Below are 13,300 nucleotides of genomic sequence, written 5' to 3'. Positions count from 1 at the left end.
TGAATCATCTCATGCGTGCGTCTTGTTGAGGTACCTGCAAACGTCATGGAACAGTGTCGACAAGGGAATGGTCTCTCGCCAGTATGCGTCCGCATGTGACTGACGAGGCTGTGCTTGACCTTGAAAGATTTCTCGCAAACATTGCACTGAAACGGAAGTGGCGCATTTCCGTGATCATACTCATGCAATCTAAGCAGGTACTTTTGATAGAAGCCGGCGCCACAAGTAGTACACACGAACTGTTTTACCTTGGAATGGTATCTCTGGTGCACTTTCAAAGAACTTTTGCTCGAAAAATGTTTGCTACAGGTATCGCATTGGAATGGGTTTTGCTCGGCATGACTTATTTCGTGAACTAATAGAACCTCTTTTGTACGGTACTTCAACCCACACGTTGCACATTGGTGATTTAACGGTTTTGAGGATCGATTTCTATGTTTGCGCAGCAGTTTGTCAGAAGCAAATCTTTTAAAACAAACTGGACATTCGGATGGCTTTTGTTGAATATCTTCTACTTTGTATACTTGCTTTTGGAGTTTATGGTTTTCACAACTGTGAGTTATAAGAAGTTTTTCTGAAACGAACGATTCACTACATCCAACAACGCAGCAAACAATTTCGCCGTATTTCTCTTTCATTCTGTCTTCGATAGTTTTCGGGTGATTATGCGCATGTAGTCGCCGGCTCATGGTACTTGAGAATCTCGATTTGCACCTGCGGCACTCGTAGAGTTTTGTTACCGAATTCCATTTTTGTCTGTGCTTGTTCAAAGCCTTAGGATTGTTGAATTTGCGTTTGCATACTTCGCAGTGTGCAGAGTCAGTATACTTGATGAATTTTTTTTTATGGATCTCGATGTGCTCATCAAGTTTTATTGAAGCATCAAAATATTTACGACAGTTACAGCATACAAAACTACCAACTGGTAGAGTAAGAATGTCGAACATTTCAACTTCTTTTTCATCCATAGTGCCATCATGTTCATCATCGACTAAACTTCTAAATTCAAAATGTTGTTTATATTTTGTAATCTTTTTTAGTTTACTTATTTTATTATCATTTGTTGATGCGTCTGTAAGCCGTATTTTGCACGAATTAAATTTATGTCTTGATTTAATGGTACTCAGCGTATCATCGTCCGAGTCGGACCTATTTTCGAGTTTATCGGAGCTCTGAACAAAGTTTGTGTTAACTGATTCGCAATTTTCCTCATCTAGCTGTTCTGGTTTGATAACGATCGTTTCGAGTTGTAAAATTTTTACATTTTCATCTTTTATTGCCAATTGATTTCGAAAAACATCATCTGCTTTTCGTACCTTCTCGATGAAATTACTTACTCGCTGGACATCTTGTACGCATATGTTACAAACTTTATTGGGAAGACCATCGTTTTGAGAAAGCTGTAAAAAACAAAATGACAACGTTATTTTAGATACTGTTCCCTATTATATTAGTTGCACTTCTTGAATTAAGAATATATAGTCGATACGTGGAGAAAAGTTGATTTGGAAAATAGATTGTGAGTGCTAGATCTGGTTTCTAACATTGTAGGGGAACTGTTCCTATCTCCATCTCACTGTACATATATCCATCTCATCGCAAAACAAAGAAATACGGCACCAAATTCGTCGCTTCTTTTTGTCAATACGCGTGCTCACTGCTGAAAAAAATCACAAAAATAATAAACAAACCAAATTCCTTTCCATTGCTTTGTTTTTGATGGGATGGAAATAGGAACTATGAGATGAAGTGGCGAACCGTTCCCCTACATAATTGAATATTCAATTCAGCATTAAATTTCGATACGGTTATCATACTGCAAAGGGACTTGATTTTAACGTTTTAGTCGTCGGTGCGCCTATGTCGAGTTTTTTAAATACAGTCCACTCTCGAACAATATACATATGTGAAACTATTAAAAACGTAAAACAACTTACCATTACAGAGCATGCCGAGGCTACAGTTGTGGCAATATTTATGTTGTTGATGATCGAAAATATGCTGATAAAGTTCTCTTCTTCTTGCACCATACATAAGCGACATTTATCCATGATTGTTACTCTGCAATGAAATAAGGGAACATAGTTTAAATTCATTAAAACACTTTATAAGAAAGAGGGATTAATTTCAAAGGTGTTTTTTTCAATTTCTTAGAGGTGTTTCTACACTGCTAATGATTACATATCAGTTCCATAAATTAAAACGTGAATGAAGAAAAATTAAAGTGCGCGTAATTATCTAGTGTTTTTGGTGAAATAATCAATAATATAAAAATAACAAATCTAGATTGCTTTGAGAATAGGTCGTATGTGCAAAAGAGAGGCTCTCTTGACTTTCATTCTCTTTCGATTATTATAGAACTATACTAAAGTTTACTTCGGATTTCTTGGCAGATATTCAAAGACAATAGCTTTGTCTATCGCGCTGGAGTGAAAATGTAGCAAAATATGCAAAATTAGCTTATCTATTAGCGAAAGAGAGTGCAAGCAAAGAGAGACTCTCTTTTGCACATACGACCTATTCTCAAAGCAATCTAGAAATTTGTAAATAAGTGTTCCTAGTGCATGGTGTTCGAGTTGAAGGAGAAACATTGAGTGTACGACCCCTAAAGGACGTGACAGGCGCCATTCTTCTTCTTCTTCTTCTCCTTCAATGACTCTACATTCCAACTGGAACTTGGCCATCTTTTCAACTTAGTATTCTATTGGCATTTCCTCAGTTAATAATTGAAAGCTTTTTCTATGCCCACCATTGCATGAGTATGTATCTTGTGTGGCATGGCAAGTACAATGGATACATTATACCCTGAGACCTGGGACGGGACTTGCAAAGAGGAAAAAATGTAACTTCATCTGCAACCAGCAAGCGCTGTCACTAATTGTCAGATGCAACCAGCACCTTTTTGTGTGAAAGTATTGGTATCCCTCGAAAAGTATGCCGAATGATTTTATTTTACGAGTACTTTTTACTTTGAAAAGTATTCTACAATAGCCGGACAGATTATTATTGAAAAGTTATAAATACATGTTTTATTTCCGATAGGAAAATCTTTATAAAAATAAGTTTACAAATTCGTAAATTGCAAACACGTTTATTGTGCTCAGAAGATTCTACCCGGGATTTAGGTGAAACACTCAAGGAAACAGTTGAGAATTGATGATCAACTGTGATGAAAAGAAGAACATGTGTCAAAACAAGGAAAAAGAAAGCCGTCTTTGCAGGTCTCGTCTCAGGGTTCACACACTTCACACAGCCGTGACTTCAATCGCAGCCCAAAATAAGCCTAAGCAAATCTGAATAGAAAAGCTACTTTGATAATTCTAGAAAATGTGGCCGCCACGTGGTGGAGCGAGGCGATGAATGCTTTGATAGTGTAATGAATGTTAAACGCTGTTAGTTAAACATAACATAATAGTTTTATTTCGTATTCCTTTTCTTATAATTTGCCCGACAGAACTGTTCTTTCTTGTTTCTCTACACTGACAGTCTCAAGTAAACAAAGTGCAAGGGGTCCACAGATGCTGCTTCATATATATCCTTACACCCCCACACTTAGATATTTATACATATAATCCATGTTTTGATGCTGGTGGATGCTGGAAAGAAAACAATCATAGCCAGTTATCACTTATTAAGCATTCTACCTCTATCGTCTCGATATTTCCATCTACCCCTATCAAAACCTGCTAATTCTAAACCTTCATTACTATCATCACTTAGTGCTTCCTCACTATCGCCATCTCCTATTGAATCTCTACCCGAAAAGTATCTTTCCTCCTCATCATTTACTAACACTTCGTCGTCTTCACTCTGCGAATTCTCGTCTTCTGACTGAATTTGTTCAACCGGTAATGTCACTTGTGCACGTGTTTCCTGCTCTTTTATTGATGATCGTTTAACCGGTACCAAATCCCAGATGTTCTCCGCCACCCGTGTATCCTTCATGTTCTTAAACTCATCACGCTGCTTATCATCCAAAATAACACCTTCAGCATTGACTTGTCGTTCATCTCGAAGCATTTGATTCAAATGGCGCTTGATTACTCGACCATTCTTGGACAGCTTCACCTCCCAATTACGCCTTCCCTGTTTGCTAATCACTGTCCCAGGTGTCCAGCTTGCTTTATTCGGGTTGGTGTAGTCACGTACAATTACTTTGTCATCCACTTCGAACTCGATATCTCTATTGCCCTTATAGTTTTTGACCTGGGATTGTTGTTGATTCAATATAGCCTGCCTTGCTTCTTGTTCCACTAATGTTTTTCTCCACGAACGAGGAAACATTAAATCCAGCGAAGTACGCAGTTCTCTACCCATCATCATTCTGGCTGGTGACATTCTTGTAACACAGTGTTCAGCATTGCGATAACCGAGCAGAAAATTAACAATTATCTGTTGAACATTAGGTTTATTTCCTGCAAGACATTTTAACAGCGATGCCTTGAAAGTTTTAACCGCATTCTCTGCTTGGCCATTTGTAGCAGGATGTCCCGGACTTGTCAACGTTAATTGTACTCCATTTGCTGCCAAGAAACTTCTGAACTTTGCCGCTGTGAACTGCGACCCATTGTCACAAACGACTTCCTTCATCAATCCAAAACGTGAAATGCACTCTATCATTTTGTTTAGCACAAACTCGGTATCACATTTTTGTGTTGAGAACACCTCTACCCATTTCGACAATGCATCGATAACAATTAAATAACTTGTACCCTGAACCGGACCAGCAAAATCAAGGTGCACTCTCTCCCATATCTTCTGTGGAGGTTCCCAAGGAATTAACTTCGCTTTTTCCGGAGATGGGTGGCTCGTCAAACATTGATAACAGTCTTTGATGAACTGTTCCAGTTCAGCATCGATATTTGGCCACCACACATAACTCCTTAATAATGATTTGCTCTTGACAATTCCTAGGTGCGAACGATGCACTTGATCCAAAACAATCCGCCGTAGACTTTTTGGTATCACCACTCGTAATCCACGCATCACAAAATCGCCTTCTACCGATAGCTCCGATGAAATTCTTTTGAACGCTTCGCGAATAGAACCATCCTTACTACTTCCAGTTTTTAACCAATTCCTAACTGTACTTAGTTCTGGATCCTTATCGGTCTCTCTCCGTAGCACTTCGCAATCAACTTTGACGGTACTGTCCATGTTAAGGAAATTTATGTAACTATCATCCTCCTTCCAAAGCTGCCATGATTCGTGTGGCACCCTTGATGGATAATCCGCTATATTCTCTCTGGAACTGACGTGTTCAATACGATAATTGAACCCCGCCAGGAAATTAGCCCATCTTTGCATTCGGCTGGCTGCTATAACCGGTATGCCCTTATGTGGATTGAAAATTGCCAACAATGGTTTATGATCGGTACGGATAACAAATTTGTTGCCGATGAGATAATGGAAAAACTTGTTCAGCCCGTACACAATCGCTAGTCCCTCTCGATCGATCACACTATAATTCCTCTCAGCAGCATGCAACACTCTAGAAGCGTATGCCACCGGCCTTTCGTGTCCATTTTCCTCTGCTTGCACCAAGACAGCCGAAACTCCTTCCATCGATGCATCACAAACCATTATTAACTTTGCTTTCGGGTTGGAATGGGTAAGTACCACATCTCTACATATCTTCGATTTAACCCTATTGAAGGCCATCTGACACTCCGAAGACCAGATGAATTTGGCTCCTTTTTTTAGCAACATGTATATCGGACTCATTATATCTGCCATATTCTTAACAAACCTTGCGTAATGGTTTACTAAACCAGCGAAGGCTCTCACTTCCTGAATGTTCTTCGGCTGCGGTGCTTGCTGAATAGATTTGATAGTATCATTCGTTTTCCTCAGCCCTTCTGCGCTGATAACATGTCCCACGTATGTCACTCTGTCTTTGAAGAACTGGCATTTTGATCGGTTTAGTTTCAGACCTGCCTTCTCCAATACTTCAAACACTTTGGCCAGATTTCTCAAATGCTCTTCATCCGTAGCCCCCGTAACCAAAACGTCGTCTAAAAAGTTCTGCACACCCGGAATTCCGCAAAGCAGCTTTTCAAGTTCACGCTGAACAATTCCCGATGCCGGACGTATTCCAAATGGTAGGCGATTCATCTTGTATACTCCCTTATTCGTTGAAATAGCGCAGATCTCACGTGACTCCTCGTCAAGCTCAAACTGGTTGTAGCACTTCGATAGGTCTAATTTGCTGAACTTTTTTCCGCCATTCAATTTGCTAAACACTTCATCCACCGTTGGCAGCGGGTGAATAACGTCTTTTACTTGGCGATTAACTGTGCTTTTGTAGTCACCACATAGACGAACATTACCATCTCCTTTTAATACAGGTACCAACGGGGTTCCCCACTTCGAGTTGTCGCATTTTGTAATCACCCCCTCGCGTTCCAATGCATCCAATTCGGACTCCACTTTGTCAACGAACTTGTACGCCACCGGTCTCGCCTTCCGGAAAATTGGTTGAGCGTTATCCTCCAACTCAATCTTAATCGTACTATGCGTATACAAGCCGACACCTTCACTGAACAATTGTTTATGTCTGTCTAGCAACTGTTGCAACGAATGATTCACTTTGTCCTGTACCATATTAACACTCGCGAACTTTAAGTTGAAAGCTCGAACAAAGTTTCTTCCCAATAACGGAGGCCCTCCGTTTTGAACTACTGCGAATGTCACCAACTTCGATACACCACCATAAACAATTCTTGGCTCAACAACTCCTCTCACCGTTAATTGCTCTCCACTATATCCCGTCAAACGCAAGTTGGTAAGTTGTAACCCATATGAACTCATACTGCTTTTGTAATATCCGAAAGAAATCACTGATATTGCTGCCCCTGTATCTAATTGCATCTTGTGCATCCGATTTCCAATTTTCACTTCAATTTCCATTGGATCCGTAAAACCTTGCTTCCCGATAGTTAAAATGGATGATTCTAACTTACTAATGAAATGTTGCTCCAAGTTCGCATCGCTCGATGAATCTTGGCGCTCTTCTTCTTGCTCCTCTACAAAGAAATTTCCCCTAGCGGTGCACGCGACTTGTAGATGTCCTCGCTTGTTACACTTCCGGCAAACATACTCCTTGAATCGACAGTCGCGCTTGAAATGTCCTTGCTGATTACACGCTAAACATCGCAGCTCATTTCCTCGCGACGAGTTTCTTGCCACTAACTTTGCTCGTCCACGCTCGTTTCTTCCTCTTCCCATGTGAAAAACTGCCGATGGTTTGACTTCATCTGTCTCATATTTGACCGCAATTTCGTACGCCTTCTCGAATGTAAGGCTTTCATCTTCTTCGCACACTCGGGGGCTCTTCCCGTCTTGTAGCTCTCATGAAGTTGCGCCTCTCTTTATGCACCACCACCGGCGGTGTGAAATGTTTTGACAAAAAATCGCACAATTCCTTATACGTCTTTTCCGCTGGCGTCTTTGGCGTGCATAGATCCCGCAGCAGCTTGTAGGTCTTTGAATCACAGTGATTGATGAGCACCGACTTCTTCATGTCTTCTTCCACCTTACTAACTGCGAAATACTGTTCGAGCTGTTCCTTGTACAGCTCCCACTCTTCCGTTTCTCCATCGAAACATCGGAACTGCGTTCCTTGCGCCATGACCAGATGATGATGACCCTTTTAAATCCTCGTCGCCAATGTAATGAATGTTAAACGCTGTTAGTTAAACATAACATAATAGTTTTATTTCGTATTCCTTTTCTTATAATTTGCCCAACAGAACTGTTCTTTCTTGTTTCTCTACACTGACAGTCTCAAGTAAACAAAGTGCAAGGGGTCCACAGATGCTGCTTCATATATATCCTTACAGATACACGCAGAGAAAATCTACCTTTTTAAACTAAAAAATAAAATTATTGAAATATTTTTTAAACTCAAATATTTTATCTTTAAAATCAAAACTGAAAAATTTTTAATTCAAAAATTTTAATTGTTGTTTCTACTACAATCCAGTATAAATAATAGAGTATATTATAATCAAGTTTGTAAAGTAAATATACGAAAAAATTACAAATATAATTATTGTAGTTTTATTTTCCACACGACGCCTAATCAAAAATTAAAATAATTGATAATCACAAGAAATTTAATATAGCATTCAAAATAAATTTTTGATTACAATATTTTAGTTTTTTTGAATTTAAGAAAAATATTGTTAAAAGCAAAAAATTTTCTTTTTGGTTTAAAAATATTTTTTGTACAAACAAAAAAATATATTGTAAATTCAACAATTTTTATTTTGAGTGCTGTTTTGGAACATTGTAGAAACAAAAATATTTTTTGTCTAATCAAATCTGTTTTTTTGTTGAATTCAACAAATAAAATTATTAGCCGGGGAACAATAATTATTTTTGTTGTTTTTATACATAATATCATTGAGTTTAAAAAACATTTCTCTGCGTGTAGCACGTGCTATTTGTATTGTGAAAAAATTTTGCTCATCTATGAGTAGCTTGGAAAATGATTACAACAGTTGCCATTCTATTAGGCACAATAACTATTAATAAATATAATGATATGCTGCTTATGTTGCTACTTCATCTAAAACTCCAAGCCATTTGCGGAACTCCTAAATCACGTCCGATACCCAAGTAACTACAAAACATATAATTGATCCTAGGTTATCAATTATTATGCATTATTTTGTGAGTTTGTTCTCCATTCCCTGTCATTCGATTGATGTTTATGTTAGAGAGAAGCCGAGAGCCTACTTCATAAAAAAAGTCAAACACTAATAGATGTAGTTATACAGCATAATCATCTATTGTCTTGTCATATTTGAATATAAAACAATTTTAGAAAAAAAAATACTCACTACTAACATTCCTTGGAATTCTTCACAGCTATTGTACCGGTAGGTGGAATCCTCAGTACATCTGGTGTTACTGTGGGTGTGGCATCAATTTCCTGAGTCCGTTTGTGAGTTGTCAAGTGACGTCGCAGATTAGACTGATGTCTGAAGCTACTGTCGCACAATGAGCATTGATATGGTTTTACACCTGGAAATGTTTCGACAGAGTTTATTACTGCAAGTTAACAAAATGTGAAACTTTCTCAAATACTAACCACTATGAATAGTTTCATGGTCCTTTAGGAATTGTTTACGCATGAAGCCCTTATCACAAAAGCTACATTTGTATGGCTTTATTCCTATAATAGATGCAACAAAATTGGAAAAAAAATTGCTTTAGGTTTATATTTTTATTATACTTACCGGTGTGCTTACTTTCGTGCTCCATTCTAAGCCTTTTGATTGTGAATGTTTCATCACAATAAGTACATTTAAAAGGTTTACTGCCTAAAAATGTATGTATTAACTCTTGAAATTTCGTGATTTAATACGGATCGTTTACCAGTATGGATCATTTCATGTAATTGTCGAGAAGTGTAACTGGAGAACGCAACTGAGCAATGTCGACACGCGAACGGCCGTTCCCCGGTGTGCGACCGAGTATGATTGATCAAGCTGGTTTTTCGCTTGAACGACTTTTTGCAAACTTCACATTCGAACGGAAGTGGTGCATCACCATGATCATATCCATGCGTAATAAGTTGACTTTTCTGGTTGAATCCGATACCGCAAGTCGGGCACACAAAATGTTTTTTGTTGGAGTGGCTCCTTAAATGAACCTTCAAAGCATTCCTCCCTGAGAAATATTTTTTACAGACATCACATTGGAACGATTTTTGTTCTTCGTGGTTCATTTCGTGGAATAGCAAAACGTCCCTTGTGCGGAATTTAAGTCCACAAGTGGCACATTGGTGGGCCAATGGTTTCGAATTACGTTTCCTATGCCTACGAAGAAGAGCTTCTGTCGCATATCTATTATAACAGACCGGACATTCGACTAATTTATGCGAAGTATCTTCCAAACGGTGTGTCCTTTTATGCAATTTATGATTTTGCTGACTGTGTTTTATGAGAAGTTCTTCTGACGGAAAGGGTTCAGAACAACCTTGTACACAGCAGAGTATTTCGCCATATTCTTCTTTCATCTTGTCTTCGATAGTTTTCGGATGCTTGTAAGCATGTTTTCGCCTGCTTACATCACTGATAAACCGCGACTTACATTGAAGGCATTCATAGAGTTTCGATAATTGTTTAAATGTTGTCTTATGGTTATCCAATGCCTTGAGATTTCTAAACTTTCGCTTACATATTACACAATAAATCGTGTCCGTTCTTTTGGCGGCAAACTTCGTATGCTCTTGAATATGCGCTTCATAATCTGTTGGCGTTGTGAAATGTTGGTAGCATCGGCAGCATACAAAATTGGCCTCAGGCAGATTAATAATTCTGAACATTTCCAACTCTTTCTTATCGAGGTTATCATTATTATCGACTTCTGATTCATAGTCACTCTCGAGTTTTATTGTTTGCAAAATTTGCTGCGTTTCCAGGGATTTATTACCGTTCTCCTCATCATCTTCCTTACTTTCTTTCTTTATTCTTTCTTTGATCACGCTAAGTTTATCGCCATCAGTATTTGTATCTGCGATAGGTTGGTTAGAGAAAAAATCGGCCGCCTCTTCATCTGGAACGTATTTTTCTTCATCAATAGTTTGTGTTTTGACAATCACTACCTCGAACGATAGATTTTCGTCTGTTAAAATACGATTATCTCGAAGCTTTGTATCGGATCTTTGCACGTTTCTAATGAAATTGTATAAAAACTGAATATCGGCAAAACATGTTTTACAAATTGTACTGGGCAGTCCATCATTTTCTGAAAGCTTTATTGAAGTGTGTTATGTAATACTCAGCTCAATGTAAATAGATTAAATATACAAACTTACTTGTACAGAGCAACTCGTTGCAATTAAGGTTGGAATGTTTATTTCGATAGTTTTTGAAAATATGGGCACTGAGTGTTCATCACCCGTTTTCAAGCAGATGCGACAAATATTCATATCGAACCTATGATGAAACAAATGCATTTTCTAGTTAGCAAACAAAAAAATTAAATATAAGCACATGATCAGGAAACCAATAATCAAGAGCCTAAAATTATACCCTTCCTAGCATAGTTATAGTCTATTCAGAGCATTTACGATGTATTTGACGTGATAATTGAAAATAAGAAGTGAAATGAAAATAAGATGAGTGAATTTTTACATCAAGATATTCTTTATCGTTTATTTATTTAAGGTCTACATCAACAGTCTACTTACAGTATGTAAAAAAAGCTTATGTGCCCCTACCAATTTACAATGTAATAAGTCTGCTGGGGAAAACTACAACTGGGGGGTTTGTTTCTAGGGGAGTATAAAAATACGTGTTGTTCGTTTGAGGTGTAAAACAGAAGAGAGCTCCTGGCTCTGATTTATTTATTAAGTAAATAACAGCAGTGTTGCGCGCTGCGCTTGCTGAACTGCTGAATACACGGAAAGATGTTTGTTATCAAATTTACAGTATACATCAGCTCTTCCCCCTTCAGAAGGAAAAGAGACTCAGACTGAACAAAAATTCAAGAATCCAATGACAACGATATTCACTTTTAAATCTAACCTTTCTAATTCTTATTGAACGCCTAGGTAGGCCAGAAAGCTCTACCGGCTCTGACGGAAATTTTCTTTTCCTATTCTTATTCTTCAATAACTTGCGTTGGTTCGAGGCGCTTCCACTGCTATGACCTGGTAATTGCCAGATATCGCTCTCGTTCAGTACGGGTTTCATCATGCGTTCTGCTGCAGTCCACAACGGTCGACCATTCTCGGGAATCTCGACAGTCGATAGCGGACGACCAGTCTCGACCACTCGCATTACCCGCTTCGACAGACCCGTAACTCCATGTCCATCCTCAAGGACTCTGATCTGATTGGGATGGGACGTTGTTGTCGCCTCGTTTCCAACCATGATCTGTAATACATTTTGAGAAAAACGTTTCAGAAAAGATGCTTTGATCCATTTTCCACGTATATGCGGTTTGTTATGCTTTTTCGTTTTAATCAAACAGATTAACATCTTAGATGTATGAGTATAGTATTTTTCAGGAGGAAAATTTCTTGAGAATTTTGAATTAATATTATGTTTTGGAATGATTGCCAAATTGGAACAGACGCCACAAACAGCAACAAAATTCGTGTCAAAACCAAACAAGTGAACCGCTTGTTCTACAGATTTTATCATATCAATGATGCCATCATGAATGACACGTTCAAGTTTAATCATTTCTCCTTGAAATTTCTGCGTAATGTTCACTTTGTCCTGGAATAATAAACACACGTCAAGATCATAGAAATCTGGTTTAGTTCTAAGCATTTTAAAACCATGTTTGTCAGTTTTCTTAGGCCACAAATAGCGTGTAAAATAAATTCTGTTTTTCTGAAATATATCATTTATAGTCTCTATGGAAATTACCAAAGAATCATCAGTTATAATATTACTTTTCACAAATTTATCACATTGTATTGGAACTGACACATTCAAAACCAACTGCGAAATAAAACTCGCAAATAAAGATTTTGACGAAAATATATTAGGAATTTTGAAATTGAATACAAAAATTTTAAAATTATTCTGCCTCATATCATAAGGAGAGTCATTATCTTGTTTTGAAATTGGTAAATTACTTTTTAAAATCATATCTGCTTCACAATTAGTAATAGAATTACTTGAATTTCTGACAAATACATCAGCACATTTAATCTTAATATTTGCAGTAAGTGCTTTATGTTGTTTTTGGCGAATATTATTTCCTGGCAAAGAAACGCCAAAAAAAATTCTCCAGTTGGGAAAGAATTCATCCAACCACGTTCTTCCTAGTAATGGAATAAAGTGATAATAGCAATCAAGCACTAGCAGATTAAATATTGCTTTTGTCCTATTCAATTCAACCGTAACATCATGTTGACCAGAAATTGTCACCCTGGAACTATTTATCTCAAATAATTTATTAAACCTCTTACTTAATGTTTGGTTGAAATTTGGAGCAGCTGTCCTAAATCCACTGTCAATCCCCAATTTTGTCAAATTATTCTCAATAGAGACATTCAACAAATAAAAACTACTGAAATTATCGATGGAAGAAACATCCATACACTCCAATACGGAATCACTTGGCTCATTGTTATCCAATTCACAACTAATTTCTTTTAAATTATCCAGACGCTTGGCCAAGTTATCCGGAGCCACAGAAGATTCTTGCATGTCGACATGTTCAACTTCATCGCTCCTTTTAGGATTTTGTTCACGGCACCTTTTTCGCACGTGTCCTTGTTGTCCGCAGTAGTCACAGGTACGCTGGTCTACCGTCCTTTGGTTGCTGT

The 13,300-nt window shown here is 37.8% G+C and overlaps 1 protein-coding gene across 1 annotated transcript in view; it reads right to left on the bottom strand.

The window, feature by feature from the left end:
• LOC134210451 (uncharacterized) overlaps positions 1–13,300 on the bottom strand; it is a 73,745-nt gene that overhangs the window by 7,197 nt on the left and 53,248 nt on the right. Inside the window, exons 20-28 of the mRNA XM_062686496.1 lie at positions 10,829–10,949; positions 9,385–10,765; positions 9,246–9,329; positions 9,098–9,181; positions 8,854–9,030; positions 8,610–8,626; positions 7,379–7,648; positions 3,794–7,332; positions 1,938–2,061 (exon numbers count right to left, since the gene is read on the bottom strand). Of these exons, the coding sequence (XP_062542480.1) occupies positions 1,938–2,061; positions 3,794–7,332; positions 7,379–7,648; positions 8,610–8,626; positions 8,854–9,030; positions 9,098–9,181; positions 9,246–9,329; positions 9,385–10,765; positions 10,829–10,949 (5,797 nt within the window). The remainder of the gene's footprint in view (positions 1–1,937; positions 2,062–3,793; positions 7,333–7,378; positions 7,649–8,609; positions 8,627–8,853; positions 9,031–9,097; positions 9,182–9,245; positions 9,330–9,384; positions 10,766–10,828; positions 10,950–13,300) is intronic.

Source organism: Armigeres subalbatus, chromosome 2 (assembly GCF_024139115.2).
Source record: "Armigeres subalbatus isolate Guangzhou_Male chromosome 2, GZ_Asu_2, whole genome shotgun sequence".
Classification (NCBI taxonomy): domain Eukaryota; kingdom Metazoa; phylum Arthropoda; class Insecta; order Diptera; family Culicidae; genus Armigeres; species Armigeres subalbatus.
The sequence above is the reverse complement of the archived record's forward strand: the minus strand, read 5'-3'. Positions and strand labels throughout refer to the sequence as shown.